The sequence below is a fragment of the Stomoxys calcitrans genome, chromosome 2 (genome assembly GCF_963082655.1).
Source record: "Stomoxys calcitrans chromosome 2, idStoCalc2.1, whole genome shotgun sequence".
In the NCBI taxonomy this organism is placed as follows: domain Eukaryota; kingdom Metazoa; phylum Arthropoda; class Insecta; order Diptera; family Muscidae; genus Stomoxys; species Stomoxys calcitrans.
The window spans coordinates 172,522,328-172,548,758 of NC_081553.1; the positions used below are offsets into that span (position 1 = coordinate 172,522,328).

At 39.3% G+C, this 26,431-nt stretch overlaps 1 protein-coding gene across 1 annotated transcript in view; it reads left to right on the plus strand.

Moving 5' to 3' along the window:
• LOC106094165 (transcription factor mef2A) overlaps window positions 1–17,416 on the plus strand; it is a 220,998-nt gene extending 203,582 nt beyond the window's left edge. Inside the window, exons 4-7 of the mRNA XM_059362960.1 lie at window positions 244–996; window positions 8,968–9,114; window positions 15,505–16,351; window positions 16,442–17,416. Of these exons, the coding sequence (XP_059218943.1) occupies window positions 244–996; window positions 8,968–9,114; window positions 15,505–16,351; window positions 16,442–17,010 (2,316 nt within the window). The 3' untranslated portion in view covers window positions 17,011–17,416. The remainder of the gene's footprint in view (window positions 1–243; window positions 997–8,967; window positions 9,115–15,504; window positions 16,352–16,441) is intronic.
• Window positions 17,417–26,431: the final 9,015 nt, after the last annotated feature.

Genomic DNA, 26,431 nt, shown 5'->3' on the forward strand with positions numbered 1-26,431 from the left:
AATCGCTTAAGATTTTAACGAAGACCAAATATAGATGTCCCTAATAGGTTCGGAATTGATATTGCTAACAAAAATATAAAAATTTCTCTATGTGCTAACCTTTTCAAATCACTTTCAAAATGTTAGCACATATTCATGATTTGGCAATTAAAAAATTTGTCAGTCCTACTGCAAATTTATTACTCTGTGCCCCAGTTTCTTTTGTTTTTAATTTTTCTTTTCACCTCTTTTTTTCATTTTCAGTTTTGGACCTCAGACAAAGAGCACACCTCCACAATTTTTGAGGATTTAGATCGTTACTGCTGGCAGCAACAATCCAATTCATCTACAACAGCAACATCTGTTACGGTGCCAAGCAATGGCGCGCCCAACAATTCAAATAACAATACCAACAATTCCTCCAACCAAATGCATCATGTACCCTCACCTGCCAACTCACTGAATCCCCTGCACTCATCACTTGTCAATCCCACATCGCCACATAATCATCACTCACCTGTTACACCAGTGAGCACGACGACATCGTCGTCCTTGCCAACAACGCCGGTGTCACAGACCCAGCTGAACAGTGATGGTACCATCTCGAACATAATCAGTACGGATGGTCAAATCTATACGTTAACAGTATTAAATGGCAATGAGCCATGGTTGAAACGTGAAACGGATACGCAACTGCAGAGTACCTTGGACTTGGACAGCCTGTTGGGTACATTTCCTGGTTATATAAAATCGGAATATCCCTATGATGACAGTGGATTCAGTACCGATGGCTGTAAAGATCTCAACGGAGATTCTGCAAATCTAATGGGTTCGAGTAGCCAGCGTTTGCCATCATTAATAAATACCATCTCGTCGGTGACGAGTAGTGGAGGCATGGGGGGAGTGGGTGGTCTGGGCGGTGATGGTGCAGTGACAGCGCTTAGTATAGGTCAACAGTTGGATCAGTTTCACAATAACAACAATGATTGGCATATGACAGATCACAATAATGAACAGGTGAGCAAATACAGCTAATAGTTGATCAATAAGAAGATTTTATCTCTCCTCTTTAATAAGAATATTAATGAGATTAAAATCAAACTACAATGGTTCGAAATTATTGTACATCATCAGTTTTCTTGAGAAAAGGAGAAATTTTCATTGACTAGGATAGTTGGAAGGACATTGGATTTAAAGCACAATACTTTGTGCACTTCTTGCTATATATAGACTTGTATCAAGACCAAGGGAAGCTAGGACCACTAATATTAATTTAAACAAGTAAAAAGGCGGTACGTTCGGCCAGGCCGAACTATGGATACCCACCACCTCGGGTATATATATAAACCACCTTTCGTCAAAATCCTGTGAAAAATGCATACCTTGTGCCCCATAGCAGCTATATCACAATTTGTTCCGATTTGAACCAAATACTAATCAGTACAAGTCATTGTTCAATTGTGTAAAACAAAATATTGGTCTTTTTAGTAATTATATCTAAAAATAAACCCATCTGAACCATATACGATACGCATATCGAAAAGCTTAACATAAGCCACTGTCCCAAATTTCATTGAAATCGGATTATAAATGCGTCTTTTATAGGGCCAAGACATTAAATCGAGATATCGGTCCACATGGCAGCTCAATCCAAATCTGGACCGATTTGGGCCATGTTGCAGAAAAATGTCGAAGAGCCTAGCACAACTCATTGTCTCAAATTTCGGCGAATCGGACAATAAATGCGCCTTTTATGGCCCAAAAACCTTAAATCGAGATATCGATTTGGGCCGATCTAAGCCAAATTGAAAAATAATGTCGACGAGCCTTACAGAACTCACTGTACCAAATTTCACCAAAATCTGATAATAAATGTGGCTTTTATGGGTCTTAGACCCTAAATCGGCGGATAGGTCTACATGACAGCTATATCCAAATCTGGACCGATCTGAGCCAAACTGAAGAGGAAAGTTGAAGAACCTAACACAAGTCACTGCTCAAAATTTCAGCAAAATCGGATAACAAATTTGGTATTTATGGCCCTAAGACCCAAAATCGGCGGATCGGTCTATATGGGGGCTATAGTCCGATATAATCGGGAGATCGGCCAATATGGGAGGCTTGGCGGATTATGGACCGATTCATATTTGGCACGTATATTGAAAGTCATTGGAGAAGTCTTTATACAAAATTTTAGCTAGATAGGAGAAAAATTACGACCTCTAGAAGCTCAAGAATTATAAACGAGAGATCGGATAATTTGGAATATATCAGGTTATGAACCGATTGAGACTATACTTCACATAAACAACAAAACTCTTACAACATTTCAGCCAGATTGGGTAAGATCTGCGCCCTCTAGAGTCTCAAGAAGTCAAAATCCGAGATCGGTTAATGTGGCAGCTCCGTCAAAACGTAGGCCGATTTGACCCATTTACAATCCCAACAAATCTTTACTGGAAAGAAGTATTTTTGTAAAATTTCAAAGTTCTTAGCTTTCTTGCCTCGAAAGTTAGTGCACGTTCCACAGACGGGCGGAGAGATGGACTGAGATGGCTAAACCGCCTTAGAGCGCCAAGACGATCTATATATACTTTGTTTGGTCTCAGATGAATATTTCAATGTGTCACAATCGGAATGACGAAATAAGTATACCTCCATCCTATGGTGGAAAGTATAAAAACAAAATGTTGAACTAAAACTTTACACAGATTCTTTTCTGGTTCATAGGTTAAGTTGGAAGATGAGCTGCATCTGATTACATCTTCAGATAGCCCCCATATGGAACCATCTGCCGATTAAAAGTCTTAAGTCCATCAAAGCCGCATTTCACTGAAATTTGACACAGTCAGCTTTGTTAGGTCCTTCGATATCTAAGCAGAATGGAGGCCACTGTAGCGCAGAGGTTATCATGTCCGCCTATGACGCTGAACACCTGGGTTCGAATCTAGGCGAGACCATCAGAAACAAGCGTTAAGTTTGGCAGGGCCGAACTTTGGATACCCACCTCGGATATATATGTGAACCACCTTTCCTCAAAAGTGCAAAATTCATACCTTATGCCCCATAGCAGCTATGTTCCGATTTGGACCAGATACTAATAAGTAAAAGTTATTGTTCAATTGTATATAACAAAATATTGGTCTTTTTAGTAGTTATATCTAACAAGTAAAAAGGCGTTAAGTTCGGCCGGGCCGAACTTTGGATACCCACCACCTCGGGTATATATGTAAACCACCTTCATTAAAATTCGGTGAAAATTTCATACCTTATACTCATATACCTCATACCGATCATCATGAACTATATACGACACGTATGTCGAAAAGCCGAACATAAGTCACGGTGTCAAATTGCAGTGAAATCGGATTATAAATGCGCCTTTTATGGGGCCAAGACTTTAAATCGAGATATCGGTCTATATGGCAGCTATATCCAAATCTGGACCGATTTAGGCAAAGTTGCATAAACATGTCGAAGAGCCTAATACTAAGCACTGTCCCAAATTTCGGCGAAATCGGACAATAAATGCCTCTTTTATGTGCCCTAAACTTTTAATCCAGAGATCGGTCTAAATGGCAGCTATATTCAAATCTGGACCGATCTGGGCAAAATTGAAGAAGGACGTCGAAGAGTCTAACCAAACTCACTGTCTCAAATTTCAGCGACATCGGACAATAAATGCGTATTTTATGGCCCCAAAACCTTAAACCTAGATATCGGTCTATATGGCACCTATATCCAAATCTGGACCGATCTGTGCGATATTGCAGAAGTATGTCAAGGGGCTTAACTTAACTCACTGTTCCAAATTTCGGGGACATCGGGCAATAAATGAGCATTTTATGGGCCCAAAACCATAAATCAAGAAATCGGTCTATATGGCAGCTATATCCAAATTTGAACCGATCTAGACCAAATTGAAGAAATATGTCAAAGGGCCTAACACGTCTCACTGTCCCAAATTTCAGCAAAATCGGATAATGAATGTGGCTATTATGGGCCTTACACCATAAATCGGAGGATCGATCTATATGGCAGCTATATCCAAATCTGAACCGATCTGGACCAAATTAAAGAAACATGTCAAAGGGCCTAATACAACTCACTGTCCCAAATTTCAGCGAAATCGGACCATAAATGTGGCTTTTATGGGCCTTAGACCCTAAATTGGAGGATCGGTCTATATGGCAGCTATATCCAAATCTGGACCGATCTGAACCAAATTGACAAAGGATGTCGAAGGGCCTAACACAACTCACTGTCCCAAATTTCAACAAAATCGGATAATAAATGTGGCTTTTATGGCCTTAAGACCCTAAATCGGTGGATCGGTCTATATGGGGGCTATATCAAGATATAGTCCGATATAGCCCATCTTCGAACTTAACCTGCTTATGGACAAAAAAAGAATCTGTGCAAAATTTCAGCTCAATATCTCTATTTTTAAAGACTGTAGCGTGATTTCAACAGACAGACGGACAGACGGACGGACATGGCTAGATCGTCTTAGATTTTTATGCTCATCAAGAATATATATACTTTATAGGGTCGGAAATGGATATTTCGATGTGTTGCAAACGGAATGACAAAATGAATATACCCCCATCCTTCGGTGGTGGGTATAAAAATAACCCGATCTGAACGGATGTTCAAAAGCATAACATAAGTCAGTGTGTCAAATTTCAGTGCAATCGGATTAAAAAAGCGCCTTTTATGGGGCCAAGATTTAAAATCGAGAGATCGGTTTATATGGCAGCTACATGCAAATCTTGATCGATCTAGACCAAATTGTAGAAATATGTGGAGGGGCTTAACTTAACTCTTTGTCCCAAATTTCGGCAACATCGGACAACAAGTAAAAGCGTGCTAAGTTCGGCCGGGCCGAATCTTATATACCCTCCACCATGGATCGCATTTGTCGAGTTCTTTTCCCGGCATCTCTTCTTAAGCAAAAAAGGATATAAGCAAAGAGTTGCTCTGCTATTAAAACGATATCTAGATATGGTCCGGTTCGGACCACAATTAAATTATATGTTGGAGACCTGTGTAAAATTTCAGCCAATTCGTTTAAGAATTGCGGCCATTGGGGCTCACGAAGTAAAATAGAGAGAACGAGTTCTATGGGATCTGTATCGGGCTATAGACCGATTCAGACCATAATAAACACGTTTGTTGATGGTCATGAGAGGATCCATCGTACAAAATTTCAGGCATATCGGATAATAATTGCGACCTCTAGGGGTGAAGAAGTCAATATCCCAGATCGGTTTATATGGCAGCTATATCAGGTTATGAACCGATTTGAACCTTATTTGACACAGTTGTTGAAAGTAAAAATAAAATACGTCATGCAAAATTTCAGCCAAATCGGATAGGAATTGCGCCCTCTAGAAGCTCAAGAAGTCAAATCCCCAGATCTGTTTATATGACAGCTATATCAGGTTATGGACCGATTTCAACCATACTCGGCACAGTTGTTGGATATCATAACGAAATACTTCGTGCGAAATTCCATTCTAATCGGACAAGAATTGCGCCCTCTAGAGGCTCAAGAAGTCAAGACCCAAGATCGGTTTATATGGCAGCTACATCAGGTTATGGACCGATTTCAACCAAACTTGGCACAGTTGTTGGATATAATAACAAAATACGTCGTGCAATATTTCATATCAATCGGATAAGAATTGCGCACTTTAGAGGCTCAAGAAGTCAAGACCCCAGATCGGTTTATATGGCAGCTATATCAGGTTATGGTCCGATTTGAACCATACTTGGCACAGTTGTTGGATATCATAACGAAACACGTCGTGCAAAATTTCATTCTGGTCGGATAAGAATTGCGCACTCTAGAGGCTCAAGAAGTCAAGACCCAAGATCGGTTTATATGGCAGCTATATCAAAACATGGACCGATATAGCCCATTTACAATACCAACCGACCTACACTAATAAGAAGTATTTGTGCAAAATTTCAAGCGGCTAGCTTTACTCCTTCGGAAGTTAGCGTGCTTTCGACAGACAGACGGACGGACGGAAGGACGGACGGACGGACAGACGGACGGACATAGATAGATCGACATAAAATGTCACGACGATCGAGAATATATATACTTTATGGGGTCTCAGGCGAATATTTCGAGTAGTTACAAACAGAATGACGAAATTAGTATACCCCCCATCTTATGGTGGAGGGTATAATAAATGCGCTTTTTATGGCCCCAAAACCTAAAACCGAGAGATCGGTCTATATGGCAGCTATATCCAAATCTGGACCGATCTGAGCCAAATTGACGGAGGATGTTGAAGGGCCTAATACAACTCACTGTCCCGAATTTCAGCAAAATCGGATAATAAATGTGGCTTTTATGGGCCTAAGACCCTAAATTGGAGGATCGGTCTATATGGCAGCTATAACCAAATCTCGACCGATCTGGGCCATATTGACGGAGGATGTCGAAGGGCCTAACACAACTCACTGTCCCGAATTTCAGCAAAATCCTATAATAAATGTGGCTTTTATGGGCCTAAGACCCTAAATCGGAGGATCGGTCTATATGGCAGCTATATCCAAATCTAAACCAATCTGAGCCATATTGACGGAAGATGTCAAGGGGCCATAAGACAACTCACTGTCCCGAATTTCAGCAAAATCGGATAATAAATGTGGCTTTTATGGGCCTAAGACCCTAAATTTGAGGAACGGTCTATATGGCAGCTATATCCAAATCTCGACCGATCTGGGCCATATTGACGAATGATGTCGAAGGGCCTAACACAACTCACTGTCCCATATTTCAGCAAAATCGGATAATAAATTTGGCCTAAGACCCTAAATCGGCGGATCGGTCTATATGGGGGCTATATCAAGATATAGTCCGATATAGCCCATCTTCGAACTCAACCTGCTTATGGACAAAAAAAGAACCTGTGCAAAATTTCAGCTCAATATCTCTATTTTTGAAGCCTGTAGCGTGATTTCAACAGACAGACGGACAGACGGACGGACATGTCTAGATCGTCTTAGATTTTTACGCTGATCAAGAATATATATACTTTATAGGGTCGGATATGGATATTTAGATGTGTTGCAAACGGAATGACAAAATGAATATACCCCCATCCGTCGGTGGTGGGTATAAAAAATTTCTGCAGTGGCTTTCCCCTCCTAATGCTGGCAACATTTGTGAGGTACTATGCCATGTAAAACTTATTTCCAAAGAGGTGTCGCGCGGTACCCGGCACGCCATTCGGACTCTGCTATAAAAAGGAGGCCCCTTATCATTGAGCTTAAACTTGAATCGGACTGCAGCATCTCATAATCTTCCGCACATGCCCTACACATCACTTGTCGCTATTATTTTTCGCACCCATTTTGCACAAGTGAGCTCGTAGTCCTATGTGTCCTGTTATGGTACCGAAAGCTGTTTTAACTTTCTTTCAGCAATAGCCTAGTCTTCTCACTATCTGGATTTCCCCATAAGATTTTCGGCGCCCTTCCGAACGTTTCGCTGCTCAACACTGTTAAATGCACGTTCGTAGCCCACACCCTTAACATGAACAGCGTCGACCTGAAAGGCTTCGGTTTAACCAAGCTTTTCGCCTAGATTATAGCCAGAGAGTAGAAAACAGATCTCAGTCCTTGGGTTCTCAATGTAGACTCCCGGGCCAACTCCGTCCTCTAGCTTTGATCCATCTGTGTAGCATGATCTTCCAGATTTCAATACAAGAGTTCCTCCAATCAAAGACTGTGCCGCTGGCAGCAGTGCCTCGTACTCGACCACAAGTGTTGTCTCAGGTATACGATCGGAAACCTGTTCCATTTCGGCCAGATTTCCCATCGTTGTCTCGATTACACCGCGATGGTATGGCCTGCTTAATCCACTATCCCTTTTTCCATCGCTTTAAGTCTCATAGCCGCAGTGGCTGTCTCACACTTGATCTGCATGTCTATGGTGAACCACTTAGCAAATATTTTGACTTTACGCCATAAAGCAACAAAAGGTACCGTTATACAGAACATAAAACACATTTTTGTTACTGGTAGCAGTAAGTGGCATCCCATACACAAATTTTATAAAATAAAATTCGAGTAATATCTCTTTCTTTTGATACGATGCTTGCTTTATCCAATACTTCAGTGGTCCTATCCTGGTGAACCGCAGTGTGTGTAATCGTAACTAAAGACGATGGATATCCATTATTTTACGATATAAATGACATACCCCTAAACGGACATATAGAATGATTTTTACCATATCGGATCCTAATTTTTTATCTGACCCGAACAGAGGTTCCCTTTTTAAGCAGAGCATCTGAGTTTCAAATACCAATGAGAACACCAGAAAATGTTTTCAGTCGTGGTTATTCCCTCCTAGTTATGGTGGGTCTTGTGAGGTAATAACTTAAGGTAACCAGCCGTGTAAACTTATCTACAAAGTTCCTCTCTACAAAAAGTCGCAATACGGCAAGTCGTTCGGACTCGGCTGTAAAAAAGAGTGCCCTTATCATCAAGCTTGAACTTGTATCGCACAGCACCCATTGAAAGGAGGGAAGTATACCCACTAATCATGGGAAAATTTCCATTTAGTCTATTTCCACATACTACTCATATAAGTCCCATGCCCGTTTGGTGGGTAGGGGTTTCGGTTATGGGTAGGGGTATATATTACAAACAAAAATTCCCTTACATTTGTCCATCCATCTTTCATATATCTCGGATATATCGCAAAACATGCGGTTCGTCTTGCTTTAAGGCAATAATTGGTACAAAAAGTTTTGTCGTGAGAACCCCAAACCCTTTTGGGGTTTTGCTCTACTGACCTTATGCCATCCCCACAATGTAGAATTCCCCACCACTCAGATTGGAGCTGTACTGTTAAATTTCAATTGTTGTATTTCCTTCGTATTTAAAATAGAATGGTTTCACTCAAATTCAGAACCATCATCTGATAAATTTTTTCCGCAATTTTTCTATTTCGCCCTACAGAACTCTGCAGAATCCCTGCTGCGCAGTGCTCTGCAAGGTAAAGGTTACACCAAAGGACTCCACATGCACAATGGCATAACTTTAATGCCAACATCGCCATCAGTAAAAGATGATGATATGCGAAGGATATTGTTTCCAGTTGATGCGGTAAGTCCTAGACCTATCAATTTTCACATGTACTAACATGATTGTTTAGGCGCCCTGGTAGTAGGGCTGGCAAACTATCAATAATCGCAATATTCGATATTTTCCATATATATTTAATAATAATTATCGATAATAGCGATTGTCTATTGTTTATTTCCCATCAGCTTTATTTCAAACGAAAATAAGACTTGAAAATCAGGAGATCGATTTATATAGAAGCAATATCTATGCACAGACCGAATAAAATCAAATTTATCAAAGTCAATTGGAAGTCAGGGGCTAAAAAATGTTAGCCCAATTGGATAAAAATTGCGCCCTCTATAGGTGCAATGTATCTTATAGAATACATTCAGAGTCGGATTGACTATTTTTGTTCTATTTTACAAAACAACTGGACTTTGCCGATATTATCTATAGGAAAAATATCAATCGGTATTCAGACAAACAATTAAATATCGATTTTGCCATAGATATTTTGCCAGCTGTAATGTGCACCAACTCGAAGGCACAGACATTGGAGGGCCTTATACAACACAATATAGCTATGCCAAATTAGCGAACATCGGCTGGTAAATGCTACTTTTATGGGTCCAAGGGCTTAAATCGGGAGATAATTACTTATGGCACCAATATCAAAATATCTTCCGATCTTGACTTTACTCGGTACGGATATCGAGAGGCCTTACTCAACTGGCTGTTTAAAAATTCAGCGAATATCGATCATGACCATACTTCGCACAGGAATCCAGAGACGTAACATAGCTTAGTGTGCTAAACTTGAGAGAAATCGGGAAATAAAAGCTCCTTTTATCGGTCCATGAGCTTAAATTAAGAAATGGGTTTATATGGTAGCTGTATCGAAATAGAGTCCGATCTTGACTATACTCAATATGGATTTTGAGGGTTCTTATACAATTCGCTGTGCTAAATTTCACTAAAATCAGATATTAAATGCAGTTTTATAACCCCAATACTTTAAATCGGGAGATCAGTATATGTGGCAGCCAGAGAAGTAGCCTGGATTTTATTTTGGGGGATGTCTCATATTAGAACTCCAAGTGCCCATGAACATTAAATTAAGGAAAAGGGGCAAACTTCTCACATATCAGTGAGTGCAGTCCGTTTCAAGTTTTAAGTTCAATGATAAAGGGGCTCCCTTATTATAGCCGAGTGCGAACTACGTATCGAAATGCGACACCTCTTTGGGGAGAAGTTTTTGCATGGCAAAGTACCTTACAAATGTCTCCAGCACTAGGAGGGGATAACCAGCGCTGAAAAAAAATTTTTGATGTTCGCGTCATAGGTGCACGTGCTAACCTCTGCGCTAAGGTGGCTTCCATATTACAATTAATACTAATTCTACGATCGAACAAATAAAGTTATTACGTAGAAATTGGTAATAAATGGGGGGTGGCTATATAAATATCTATCCCACCTTCAAACTTAACCAGTTTTTGAAAAAAAAGAATCTGTGCAAAGTTTCAGCTCATTATCTTAATTTTTAAAGACTGTCGAGTGATTTCAACAGACAAACGGAGAGAATGATGAACGGACGAATGGACCTAGATCGTCTCAGATTTTTGCGACCACCAAGAGGTTAATATGCTCGTGTATAATATGCTCGCAGTCGTCCTACATGACAGTTTGGTGTTGTTTATATTAGGAGGAAAGGGTCGATTCACCCGACGATAAGACCCAAAAGACCATTTGTTTGAGTTCCTTATTTTCGCGATCTGCATGTCCTGCTGAACAGTAGGGTGTGACTTAAATACTTGGATCTTTATATAAACATTTGATTCGAACTCTACTGTCATAGAACTTTCTTTTAATTCCGATATTATCCCGATCGAATTACACGTCCTTTTGAAGGGTAATTAGTGGGCGGGCCCTCGAATTTAGTGAAATACCATGCAAACTTGACTAACAGTTTAACAATATAAGTGTCTTTATCTGAATCCCACATGATCTTTATTGGTCTACGAATTTAGGTTTGGATGTAAGGTGTATTCCATTCTTAAAACACTTCATTTCAGCCCGATATTCTCATGATGTCTGATTTAGTGGAGTTTTCGGGGTAGGTACTTGGCCTTGAAAAAATATCATCATCGTGCTCTTCTCTCAAATACCATTTATTTAAACCCCATATTGCTATTGGCTTAAGAGGAGTTTACAGGATGAGGCGTCCCCCAAACACATGGCCTCAAAATAGGTTTTCATTCGTTTTCTAATCTCAAATACCTTTCATTTGAGCCACATATTGGCATGGTCGAAACATTTTTTCCCTTTGGGGGTGTTTTGGGAAAGGGGTGATGCCCTAAATACATGGTCCTACATTTGGATATCAAATTCGTATTCTACTCCCAAATACCTTTATTTGAGCCCTATATTGCGATGGTCAGTAAATAATTGCTGTTTGTGGGGTATCTTGGGAAACGGGTAGACCCCCAGAAAATTGGTCCCGAAAATGGGTATCAATTCTTGCTCTACCCCCCAATTCCTTTCATTTAAACTCCACATTGACATGGTCGGTAAATATGCCCGATTAAGGGGTGTTTTGGGGGTTGGGGGGTCCCCTAAACATTAAGCCTGGAAAATATATTAGCAACGTGCTCTATTCTCATATATCTATTTATCATTTATTTGAACCCCATATTGCCATTGCCCTCAAAACTGGATACCAAATACGTTTTCTAATCTCATTGAAACTCCTTATTGCAAATATCAGCAAATATGTCCGGTTTGGGGTATTGGCCTTAAAAACTTTGAATATTTAGTTCCCCTCTCTTTAAGACCGAAATTGTCTTTGTAAGCAAATACGTCCTATTTGGGGGTTGTTATGGCGGTGGGACGTCCGCTAGACAGTTGGCCCCTAATATTGATATCAGATACGTGTTCTACTCCCACATACCTTTAATTTGAGCCCCATATTTTGGGGTGTTTTGGTGGTGTTTTGGGGTATGGGCGGCCTCTCAGTGAGTTGGCCTCGAAAATATTTATCGGATTCGTGTTCCACTTTAAAAACGTCCTTTCATTTTAGCCCCATATTCCTATGGTCGTAAATTTGTCCCCTTGCGAGATGTTTTTGGGGAGAGGCTATCAGAGGATATCAGATACGTATTCTACATTCAAATACCTTTTATGTAAGCCAAATATTCCCGTGGTCAGTAAATAAGTCCTGCTTGGGGGATGTTTTGTGAAAGGGGTGGACCCCCAGAAACGTGGTCCCATATTTGGATTTCAGATTCGTATTCTACTCGCAAATACCTTTCATTTGAGTCCCATATTGCCATGGTCGGTAAATATGTCCGATTTAGGGGTGTCTTGGGGTTTGGGGTGGTCCCAATAGCACTTGGTCCGACAATTGGATATCAGATACGTTTTCTTATCCTAAATACCTTTCATTTGAGTCCCATATTGTCGTGATTGGTCTAAATATATGTTTGGTAGGTTTTAGGGTGGGGCAGCCCCCCCTAGGTACCCCATCCGAAATTTGGATACCAAATTCTTATTTTTAGGGAGCTATATGAGAGGACACAATATTTCGCTCAAAAATCTCACTACCCATCTCCGAGATCTGGCGTTTCTGAAAATTAGGGTAAGGGGGAGGGTCCGCCCCACCTTCAGATATCTAAAAATGTAGTATCCTATTTTCACCACGGGGTCATTATGCACCACCTGTGAAAATTTCAATAAAATTGGTTCTGCCGTTTCTGAGTCGATAAGGAACACACAAACATACAAACAAATAAACACAAATTGATTTTTATACCCTCCACCATAAGATGGGGGGTATACTAATTTCGTCATTCTGTTTGTAACTACCCGAAATATTCGTCTGAGACCCCATAAAGTATATATATTCTTGATCGTCGTGACATTTTATGTCGATCTAGCCATGTCCGTCCGTCTGTCCGTCCGTCCGTCCGTCCGTCCGTCTGTCTGTCGAAAGCACGCTAACTTCCGAATGAGTAAAGCTAGCCGCTTGAAATTTTGCACAAATACTTCTTATTAGTATAGGTCGGTTGGTATTGTAAATGGGCCATATCGGTCCATGTTTTGATATAGCTGCCATATAAACCGATCTTGGGTCTTGATTTCTCGAGCCTCTAGAGTGCGCAATTCTTATCCGATTGGAATGAAATTTTGCTCGACGTGTTTTGTTATGATATCCAACAACTGTGCCAAGTATGGTTCAAATCGGTTCATAACCTGATATAGCTGCCATATAAACCGATCTTGGGTCTTGACTTCTTGAGCCTCTAAAGTGCGCAATTCTTATCCGATCAGAATGAAATTTTGCACGACGTGTTTTGTTATGATATCCAACAACTGTGCCAAGTATGGTGCAAATCGGTCAATAACCTGATATAGCTGCCATATAAACCGATCTTGGGTCTTGACTTCTTGAGCCTCTAGAGGGCGCAATTCTTATCCGATCAGAATGGAATTTCGCACGACGTGTTTTGTTATGATACCCAACAACTGTGCCAAGTATGGTTTAAATCGGTCCATAACCTGATATATCTGCCATATAAACCGATCTTGGGTCTTGACTTCTTGAGCCTCTAGAGGGCACAATTCTTATCCGATTTGAATGAATTTTTGCACGAAGTATTTCGTTATGATATCCAACAACTGTGTCAAATATGGTTGAAATCGGTCCATAACCTGATATAGCTGTCATATAAACAGATCTGGGGATTTGACTTCTTGAGCTTCTAGAGGGCGCAATTCCTATCCGATTTGGCTGAAATTTTGCATGACGTATTTTATTTTTACTTTCAACAACTGTGTCAAATAAGGTTCAAATCGGTTCATAACCTGGTATAGCTGCCATATAAACCGATCTGGGATCTTGACTTCTTGACCCCTAGAGGTCGCAATTATTATCCTATATGCCTGAAATTTTGTACGATGAATCCTCTCATGATCATCAACAAGCGTGTTTATTATGGTCTGAATCGGTCTATAGCCCGATACAGATCCCATATAAATCGTTCTCTCTATTTTACTTCGTGAGCCCCAATGGGCGCAATTCTTATACGAATTGGCTGAAATTTTACACAGGTCTCCAACATATAATTTAATTGTGGTCCGAACCGGACCATATCTTGATATCGTTTTAATAGCAGAGCAACTCTTTTCTTATATCCTTTTTTGCCTAAGAAGAGATGCCGGGAAAAGAACTCGACAAATGCGATCCATGGTGGAGGGTATATAAGATTCGGCCCGGCCGAACTTAGCACGCTTTTACTTGTTATATATAAGAAGATATAATTTTTCGATATCGTAAGGGGGACGAACCCTTCCCCTTATGCAAAAATACAACCCACAATCAAAAAATGACAGATCGGGACAATATAGGTATCAAATGAAAGGCATTGGAAAGTAAAATACGAATACGGTATGAAAATTTTAGTCTAAGTACCCGTCGGGCCACCCCAACCCCAAAACTCCCCCAAACAGACATATTGGATTTTCATTTCAATATGAGGCTCAAATGAAAGGTATTCGGGAGTAGATTTCGAATTTGGCATACAAAATCAGGTCGAAGTATAGGGGGTTACGCCCCCTCAAAAACTCCATTAGACCCATTATGACTATATGATACTTGGCTGAACCGATTTTCTTAAAATGTTCATAGATTTTGTACGTTTGTCTGTAAGGAAACATTGGCAATACATTTTTAGATATCGGGTAGGCGGATCCCCAAAACACCCTCCAAACGGTTCATATATACCGGTCAATATGGGGCTCAAATTAATAGGATTTTGGAAGTGCAGCACGAATTTGATATCCATATTTCAGTCGAAATGTCTGAGGTGCCATCGCTCCCCTAATGAGAACATTACACTAGGAAGAACATTATCACCAGGAACCGAGAAGGGGCAAATTCTCACACATCATGAGTGCGTTCCGATTCAAGTTTAAACTCAATGATAAGGGACCTTTTTTATAGCCGAGTCCGAACGACAACACCTCTTTGGGTTATATTTTTTAAACGACTATACATGGTATTGTACCTCGCTAATGTCGCCAACATTAAGAGGGTATAAACACCGCTTTGTCCGATTTTCTCACCAGAATTCGAATGAGTTCAGCGTCATAGGCATTTAGGGCGAAGTGTCCCTACCCTAAAAAGATATTAGAGAGTTAAAGAAGGCACAGCGGAGCGGGCCCGGTTCGGCTAGTAAAACATTAGTTCCAACCGAAGTTAATTGAGCGCATGCAACGCACCCCATCCATTTCTGGTCATGTTGAAAATTTTTCATTCAATTTTTGACTTTAATCTTTTAGTGTAGCACAAATTTAACTTAAAATGTATGCCACTTTTAAAATTATTAGTTTTCACAATATATAAAACCTTCTTTATTCATTTCTTTATTCCAGGATGGTTTAAATTTTCCGGATACTTCATTAAATGCGGCACAGATTTTCGATGATCCCCAAAGCGCCAATGGTCATAATACGCATATGATTGTGCCACATTCACCCGTAACCAATGGCCCACTAACACCAGTCACAAATCCCAGCAATGCTGCACACAACAGCAACAATAATGGGAGCAACAATAACAACAACAATCAAGCAAATAGTATGATGGTCGATGATATGTTCCTAACGTTGGAGAATGCTTTCAGCGATGATTTTGAGAAAATCAAACAATTTTGTACCACAGCAACTGCCAACGATTATCATCATGGCAATGAGGTGATGATGCAAATCTCGCCCAGTATAACAGGTGGCAGTGGTGGTGGCGTGACACAGACATCGGCCACTTCAATTAACCCAATGTCTGTGACAACGGCACAGCAACAATTACAGGCACTTCATGCGGCCTCATCAGCAGCAACTTCCACCAATGCCATAGTTAACATGCCAGGGAATCAAGTGTTGCAACAGCAGCAAAAGCCGCCCGCACAACCATTGAAGCCGGAAGTGACCACCTCAAATCAGAGGATTGTGACGACAGCGAAAGTTACCAAGAAATACAAGCGTACACTGTCCTCCCATAGTACCGGCAGTGGTGGTGGTGGTGCTGGTGTTAGTAACAACAACAATAACAACAATCCCAATGCTATTAATCACAATAATAGTAATAACAACAGTAATAACAATAACAGCTCGAGCAATTTGAGCACCTCCAAAGGTAGCGGCAATTTGTCTTTGACTAATGGAGCTGGTGCCAATCGTAATGGCTCTGCCTCAAGTGGCAGCAGTACAACGAGCAGTAATAGTCCAACACATTGTAATGGTAATATAGGTGGTGGAGGTGGTGGGGGTGTGGGTATTGGTAACTCCTCCAGTTCTACTACCACTGGGGCAGGTACACCGTCGACCTCATCCTCCTCCTCCTCCACCTCTGGAGGTCAACGTAAGGAACGCTCCTTGCACTATTGTTCGATATGCTCGAAGGGTTTTAAAGACAAATACTCCGTGAATGTCCACATACGCACCCACACAGGCGAGAAGCCCTTTGCCTGCACACTGTGTGGCAAAAGTTTTCGTCAGAAGGCACATTTGGCCAAACATTATCAGACACATATGGCCCAGAAAAACAATGGAAGTTTGGTTAAAGGCAACTCCAATAAACATCATCGATCTTCTTCGGCCTCCGCATCGGCGGCAGCGGCAGCAGCTGCTCAACAACAACAACAGCAACAAGGCCTAAATCCATCAGTGCCAGTTCATAATCATGTACGTCCCATGAGTGCCAACTCGGCCGCACCCACCACACCAACACTGCCCCATGGCTTGGGTTTAGTCAATGGTATGTTAACTACCTCAGCTGGCTTGGCTTTGGGTGTGCCCCAACAGCCCTCCTCACTGCCGCCTACACCCAGTACACCTACAGCAATACTGCCGCCAGCAAATGGTTTGCTTGCCAACAGGTAGAAATTACTTAACGCGGTCCTCGAAGGACCCTAGATTTTTGCTTCCTTATATTAAGTTACCACTGTCTTCTTAGAATCTCTTGTTCCTAATTTTGATTGCGCTCTTTTTTGTCAATTGCCTAACTTTTACTCGTACACCTAAAAGCTATTTACACTTAACTATCGTTTTTATTGAAAAATGTAAGAAGAATTTCCCAAAAGATCCTCCAAGGATAATTTTGTGTTATTGCCTAAACTTAGAAATACTCAAAGAAAATACTGTCCACAAGAAAGAAGTTTCTCAACGAATTTATACATATACTCTACACTACACTACATTACTATGTTTATTATGTACATTAAGGAACTATTTATTTATTTTGTTTTGTTAATCTATTATTTTTTGTAGTAAAATCTTTTGAAAAATCTTCTATTCCTAATGGGTAATTTGAGAAAGTTTTTGGGTTAATTTGATTCGATAGATTATTAATTTTTATACGTTAAATTTGCTTGCAATTAAATCCTTATTCAACTCTCAAAATTCTATATGAACCGTTTAGCAAAAAATATTCAAAAAATTAAATAAAATTACTTTGGGCGAAGATAATTTTATTTCACAGTTTTTTCGTTTCTTTCTCTTTCGAGACTTGCACAATGAGTTTTTATAGCCTACACCACTACTGTGGTACAGGGTATTATAACTTAGTGAATTTGTTTGTAACAACCAAAAGTAAGAGAGATAGACCCATTGATAGGTATACCGATCGACTCAGAATCACTTTCTGATTCGATTTAGTTATGTCCGTCAGTCCATGTTAATTTGTGTACAAAGTACAGCTCGCAATTTTCATCCGATCGTCTTCAAATTTGGTACAGGCATATTTTTCAGTCTAGAGACGAAGCCTTTTGAAATTGGAAAAAATCGGTTCAGAGTTGGATATAGCTCACATATATATGATTGTCCGATTTTCAGTAATAATGCAATAAAATTATCATTTGTTAACCGATTCTCTCGAAACTCAAAAAAATTGTCCAAAATTAGATAAATATATCGCCCAATCGTGACTCCTAGAGCCACTGCAAGCGCATTTATTGACGAATCTTCACAAAACTTTATACGACGCTTTCCTCAACGACTTTCACAGTCACTGAAAAGTTTGCTCGAAATCTGTTCAGATTTGGATATAGCTCCCATATATATGTTCATCCGAGTCTTTTGTAAACCCATTCTCTCGAAATTTGGCAGGAAGGATTTTCTCTTGACTCTCGACATTACTGGCGAATTTCATGGAAATCAGTTCAGATTTAGATATAGCTCTCGATTTTAACTTCTAGAGTTCACAGCGTGCGCAGGTATTGACCCATCTTGCCAAAATTTTGCATAACGCCTTCCTCGATGACTGCTCTCTTAAAGCTCGAGAAGTAAAATCGGGCGATTTGTTTATATTGTAGCTATAGCGGGTAATAATTGCGCCTGTAGAGGCTCAAAAAGTCAAATCGAGACCGATCTAGACCATACTTGGCATAGCTGTTGAAGTTCAAAACCAAACATTACGTGCAAAATTTAAGCCAAATGAAACAAAAATTACGCCCTCTGGAGGCTTAAGAAGTCAAATCGGGAGATCGGTTTAAACGGCAGCTATATCAAGTAATGAACCGATTTGGACCATACTTGCACAGTTGTTAGAAGTTAAAAATAGACACCTCAAGCAAAGATGTAGCCAAACCGGACAAGAATTGTGCTCTCTAGAAGCTCGAGATCCGATATCGGCCCATTTATAATCCACACCAACCTGCACCGATAGGAAGTATTAGCGCAAAATTCCAAGCGCCTTCAAAAGTTAATGTGCCTTTGACTGACAGACGAACGGACAGGTCTAAATCGGCTTAGAATTTCAAGGCGATCAAGAATATATTATTTGTTGGGTCTCAGATCAATATTGCAATGGAGTACAAACGGAACGCCATTAGTACGGCGGTATGAAAAACGCCCCATTGCAATGAAGCCCCAAACGGAAAATGTAAAAAAGGCACAAAAATTTTACTTTTTCATACCCTCCACCATAGGATGGGGCTATACTAATTTCTTTATTCTGTTTGTAACTACTAGAAATATTCGTCTGAGATCCCATAAAGGATATATATTCTTGATTGTCGTGACATTTTAAGTCGATCTAGCCAGGTCCGTCCGTCTGTCTGTAGAAAGCACGCTAACTTCCGAAGGAGTAAAGCTAGCCGCTTGACATTTTGCACAAATACTTCTTATTACTGTAGGTCGGGGTTGTAAATGGGCTATATCGATCCATCTTTTGATATAGCTACCATATAAACCGATCTTGGGTCTTGATTTCCTGAGCGTCTAGAGGGCGCAATTCTTATCCGATTGGAATGAAATTTTGCACGTAGTATTTTGTTATGATATCCAACAACTGTGCCAAGTATGATTCAAATCGGTCCATAACCTGATATAGCTGTCATATAAACCGATCTGGGGACTAGACTTCTTGAGCTTCTAGAGGGCGCAATTCCTATCCGATTTGGCTGAAATTTTGCACGACGTATTTTATTCCTACTTTCAACAACTGTGCCAATTAGGGTTCAAATTGGCTAATAACCTGATATAGCTGCCACATAAACCGATCTTGGGTCTTGACTTCTTGAGCCTCTAGAGGTCGCAATTATTATCCGATTTGCCTGAAATTTTGTACGACGGATCCTCTCATGACCATCAACATACGTGTTTTTTATGGTCTGAATCGGTCTATAGCCTGATACAACTCCCATATAAATCGATCTCTCTATTTACTTCTTGAGCCCCCAAAGGGCGCAATTCTTATTCGAATTGGCTGACATTTTACACAGGTCTCCAACATATAATTTAATTGTGGTCCAAACCGGACCATATCTTGTTATCGCTCTAATAGCAGATCAAATCTTTTCTTATATCCTGTTTTGCCAAAGAAGAGATGCCGGGAAAAGAACTCGACAAATGCGATCCATGGTGGAGGGTATATAAGATTCGGCCCGGCCGGGCTTAGCACGCTTTTACTTGTTATCTTTTGCAGTTAAACAATAATGGCCTAGGCCACCAAATTTTTTTCATTTTGTCCGTCAATTCGTTTGCCAATTCATTGAAAACAGCTGATTTTATAAAGGGGAAACAGCTGTTTTCAGCTGTTGATTTGGCGAACGAATCGAGTGACAAAAAGACAGAATTATTAGTGGTCTAGGCAGTAAGTTCTTTCAATCAATTTTTTGCTGAATCGAAAACTTTTTTAAACCCAAAAGCACTGTTATGACTGTTCACTTTTGAAAAAATCTAGACGCTCCTAATTTCGATAATTATTTTATGTGTAGGATATAAAACTCCCACAAAAAACAGTCTTGCCACTAGCTTCTTAAATTTCTAGACTCAATTCACATAATGCACATAAATGGCAAAACGGCTTTTTAGCATTAATCTAACTATAACATATTCTAGATAAAAGCTCTAGAAGCTCAAGATCCGAGATCAGTTTAATGGCTGCTTCATCAAAACATGGACTGATATGGCCCATTTGCAACCCCAATCAATCTTCAACAACAAGAAGTACTTGTGCAAAATTTCAATCGCCTAGCTTTACACCTTCGAAAGTTAGCGTGTGTTCTTCAGACAGAAGGACGAACATGGCTAAAAGGCTTAGCATTTCAAGAAGATCAAGAATATATATAACTTGTTGGGTCTCAGATTTTCAGTAAATGGAATACCCTCTGACCCTATACGGATTAATGCTCAGACCAATTTCGTCCATCTACTTGATCTATACTACAGTAACAAGTGTGGAGGCTAGAATCTTCAGAAGCCTAGATGTCACCGATTCATCTTTTACGGAGCTGCAGAAGAATTTGAATTGAGCTTTCTTAAGAGATAAAACTCGTATCGTACAGTACTCTTTGATACGAGAGAAGTATTCCACGGTGTTCCTAGCATACCCCTATAGGAGGGCTTATTTCAATAGACACAGACGATCTACATCGGTTGTAGGCCGGGGGAGATATTGGCATGGGCATACGCGGAGTTGAAACTCGAGTGTATGCGGGTCAAAACTCCTCCAGGAACGTTCATATAACTAGGTGTATCTCATCTCTGATATCATAGTAACAAAGGTAACGCAGTTTCTTACACTGGCTTTCCTTATAACACAACTTTTTGGGAGGTACTCAATCAACATAACCTATCTTCGAATATCTAGGGCCATACTGCCTGCTAAATATTATTAGTTATTTTTCCTGTCAAAGCAAAATGATTGCAATTTCAGAAAAGCAGTCTGAGTAAACTGTTGTTGGCTGACCATTTTATGACGGCGTTGTTGGGAACGGATTGAATGAGTCAAAACTTTATGACAATTTTTAGGCCAGATAATGTTAAGAGTAAATAAAGAAATATGTTAAAGCGTGCTAAGTTCGACCGGGCCGAATCTTATATACCCTCCACCATGGATCGCGTTTGTCCAGTTCTTTTCCCGGTATTTCCTTTTAGGCAAACAAAGGATAAACGCAAATAATTGCTATGCTATTGGGGCTATATCGAGTTATGGTCCGATTCGGACCATAATTGAACTTAATGTTGGAGACCATAGTAGGAGTCATTGTGTAAATTTCAGCCAAATCGAATAAGAATTGCGTCCTTTAGGGGCTGAAGAAGTAAAATTGGGAGATCGGTTTATAGGGGAGCTGTATTAGGCTAAAGACCGGCTCAGACCATATATGATACACATGTTAAAGCTAATGGTAAAAGCTATTGCACAAAATTTCAACCAAATCGTATAGTAATAGCGGCCTCTAGAGGCTAAAGAAGTCAAGATCCCTGATCGGTTTATATGGCAGCTGTAACAGGTTAAGGGCCGTTATGAACCATATCTGGCAAAATTGTTAGAAGTCATATCAAAACACGCCATGCTACATTTAACCCAAATCGGATAAGGATTGGGCCCTCTAGTAGCTCAAGAAGTCGAATTTCAAAATCGGTTTATATGGCAGCTATATCAAGTTTTTCTAACCATACTTAGCACAGTTGTTGCAAGTCATAACGTCACACGTCATGCAAAAATTTCAGCTAAATCGGATAGGAATTGTGCCTTCTAGAGGCTCAAAAAGTCAAGATCTCAGACCTGTTTATGTCATATATGGCAGGTTTATATGGAAGCTATATAGGTTTATGGACCGACTTAAACTACGCAGTGAGTTTTTCTGAGCATCACGATATCCGACCTTAATATTGTTCAGATTGGTTTGTAATTGGATACATCTTGCAAAGAGACCAATACTTTGTTCAACAAAATTGAATAGTGACATATATAAAGGGTGATTTTTTTGAGGTTAGGATTTTCATGCATTAGTATTTGACAGATCACGTGGGATTTCAGACATGGTGTCAAAGAGAAAGATGCTCAGTATGCTTTGACATTTCATCATGAATAGTCTTACTAACGAGCAACGCTTGCAAATCATTGAATTTTATTACCAAAATCAGTGTTCGGTTCGAAATGTGTTCAAATTTTGACAAATTTTGTTCAGCGATGAGGCTCATTTCTGGTTGAATGGCTACGTAAATAAGCAAAATTGCCGCATTTGGAGTGAAGAGCAACCAGAAGCCGTTCAAGAACTGCCCATGCATCCCGAAAAATGCACTGTTTGGTGTGGTTTGTACCCTGGTGGAATCATTGGACCGTATTTTTTCAAAGATGCTGTTGGACGCAACGTTACGGTGAATGAACACATTTCGAACCGAACACTGATTTTGGTAATAAAATTCAATGATTTGCAAGCGTTGCTCGTTAGTAAGTCTATTCATGATGAAATGTCAAAGCATACTGAGCATCTTTCTCTTTGACACCATGTCTGAAATCCCACGTGATCTGTCAAATACTAATGCATGAAAATCCTAACCTCAAAAAAATCACCCTTTATTAGACCAAATATTCACCGGATTGCGACGAAGTGGGTTTTACATATATACCCAAGGTGGTGGGTATCCAAAGTTCGACCCGGCCGAACTCAATGCATTTTTACTTGTTTTTTAAATTTTGAATAACAAATTTTGTTGATGGTAGTTGGAGATAGCGAATTTTAGAACCGCTTAGACAACAACTCTTTAGGCGGTGTATCTGCTGGTGTGAAAAATTATACATAAACAATACCGCGTAATTTCAAGAGCAAACTGGAACGCAACATAACCTATTGATTGTGTTAGCATGCATCCCATGATTTCTTAGATGTGTTGTTTTGGGTGCATCAATATCTTCAACTGTATCGCTCCCTATGTCCATTAGCAGAACGAAGTAAGATTTTAAATATGTTTTTAATAAAAAGTAAGTGCTTAACCTAGAATCAACAATTCATTACTTTCTCAAATTATCATAAGCTTAGTATAAATTTCTTATTCTCTTCAACAAAGGAAATAAGACAACAAAGAAATTAATAATACCACAAAAGTTGTACTATAAAATGTGCCAAATAAAAACAAAAAAGAAAAAAAGAAAAAAACAATTACGATACGAATAATTAAAATCCCACAAAAAATGCAATGAAGTGATAACTATGCAAACATCCATGTATCCCATAATGAATTAGTCTAACATTTAAGGAAGAAAAACAAAATATTTTTTTACAAAAAAAAATAAAAGTATTGTGTTAGAAAATGAAATTAGAAGTAAATGAAGAGATTGTTTGATATAAAGTAGTTAAAGCTGTATTATGAAAAGAAAAAACTTAGACAAATTTATATGTAAATACTTGCCATTTTTAAGTAGCGTTGTAGTGTCGATATGTAAAAAGAAAACTTTTATATAAGCGCTCTTTATAACACAATAAGAAGAAATACATTGCCACATAGTGTATCTAGAGAGTGGTAAGTTTTTCTTGAAAATGCCAAGTATTTTTTTTTTATTTTAGTTTTAAATTTTAATTACAGTTATCCTTTTCAAAGCATTTCCATTAATATTGGAAACGATTTAAAGTGTGATCTTCAACTTCCTATACTAATGACTACAACTATTGTTTATTGAACCCTCTGCTGTGAATGTTGAAAATCTGTGTTTTTCTCAAAAAGTATAAAAAGAGAGAGTGTTCCATATCCTTGCATATACAACTAAGCCCGTAGTCGCTTCTTTTTGGACAATAGCTATATAATGGAACACCTTCAATGTTTATTCTGGAAATTCTGTGCCTGGTATATAATAATGAAGTTTCTAAAAGTAAAGAACAAAATAAATCTTTCCAAAATCTTCGATCTTGCACTTATGGCAAATTTCAAACATTACCTTGATCGTTCTATCAATTCTTCAAAGGCATCACACATGAAAATTCCCAATTTCAGAAGAAGAGAAGACTTTGAAGTTATTTTTGATGATTTTACTAATTTTTTGAAACCTTTATTTGATGCCAAAGAATATCAAGTAGATTGATATCTTTTGGAGTTTTCCCTTTTTTTGGTTCAAATAATTTATAAATCAAAATTTGTTCACATAATTGCAGATGTATTGAGAAAACGACATCAACTTATAGTTTTTTGTTGCACTGAGGCGGCAGCCCTTGCCGCTTAAGGACTTCATCGGGTCAATCCGTTACGTTCAACCGGCATCTTATGACATATCGTTTTGTTTTGAATGATTGGATCGACGGAGCCTTGATGACAGCATACCACACCGACGCAATGATTTTCAATTGCTTGCTTCAAATGATGAAATGTGACATTTTAAAAACTTTAATTAATGTTTCCTTTTTCTAAAATGATCCAAGCAGTCTTCTGCTCTGATCCAGATAAGAACATTGTAGTATCACTTTCTTGAAAACTTCAATATTTGGCTGTGCTCTTCAACGGTTTACATTGTTCTTAAAAGTTTTGTGTTTATGTGGTACCTGGTTATATAAGGTGGTGGATTAGTTCAGATTATACTGGATTGACACGAAGTGTTACCAATTCAAACGACCATAATTTTTGTGAGAATATCTTTTATTGATTCAAATATGTAAAGAAGTAATTTTCGAACCCAGTCATTCAGTGTCAGAGGCGAACATAATTACCCTGAGCTGACCTCCATCAAAAACATTCGACAAATTCAGACATCGATCAGAATTTCTTCCGAACTGTCGGGAAAAAATGTCTACCGAAAAAAAAGCGTCCCACAAAAACAAGCACAAATAAAGAGGCAAACGAAATACGACACAGAGTTTAGAATTCGTTCCGATTTGCATCAGAAGTGTCAGAAGAAAAATTCCTAACGGCTCAAACAAATAAATATGGGAAAGAACAAGCACAAAAAAATAGAAACTTCCAATACGGAGTTCGAACATCATTCAGAATTCCTTCCGAACTATCGGAAGAAAAGACATCGTTTCGAATTCTATCAGAACTGACGGAACAAAAATTCCCACAGAAAAAACATTGCAGAAATAGTTCAAAACTTCTTCCGAACTGTTGGAAGAAAAATTCAAAAAGAATTCAGAATTTTTCAAAACTTTAGGAAACACACTCTGTAAGTTCTTGTCGGAAGACTTCAGAAATTTGTTCAGATTTTACATTGACATTTGGTTCGCTGGCCAGTGTCGTTATAACGTTTATGGTACGATACACAACATTGCGTTCGTTTAAAGTATTTGAGTTAGCAAACAAAAGTAGGTGGTGATTTTCAAGCGTTATATAACGCAATCACACTGTTTCTCCAACAGGACGGGGCCACAAGTCACACAGCGAATGTCACAATCAGTTTATTGGAAACCAAGTTTGGAGAACGCATTATCTCACGGTGTGGTCCAATCGATTGGCCACCTATTAGAATGTTTCCTGTGGGGCTACGTCAAGTCCATGGTCTATGCCAACAACCCAGCGACGATTGGTGAACTTCGTACGAATATCGAACGTGAAATTGCAGCAGTATCGATCGATTTATGCTTGAAAACCATTGAAAAGTAGGTTCAGCGTCTGGACTTGTGCAAACATGCGCTTGGGGGCAATGCAAACGAAATCGAGTTCCATACATTAAGGCATCGAACGTACTTTTACAGGAATAAAGAATTTTATTAATATTCACAACAGTTTTTGTTTTATATAAAAAAAACTTTTGTAGCGCTTTTATTGAAAGACTCTATAGATGGAAGTCCTCCGACTCTTACTCCTCACCGGCATGATAATGCGTTTTATATGTTTCTTATAATTTAAGACCGTCCGTTACCTAACCTTCCTGGCTGTTATAGTCCCGAGACACTCCACGATCTCAGATCGGACCGTGCCAATTTACGCATTACTTGGTCACCCTGATTATCACCTGCTGAGCATGTTACGGTAAGGCAGCCGGAAGCAGAAATCAGTCACTTAAAGAATACAACAAGACTTGATTTTATTCTAGCTTTTCTAAATCAGTGCAATTCGGTAATACCAGAGTTTCGTCAACCAAATAATGTAC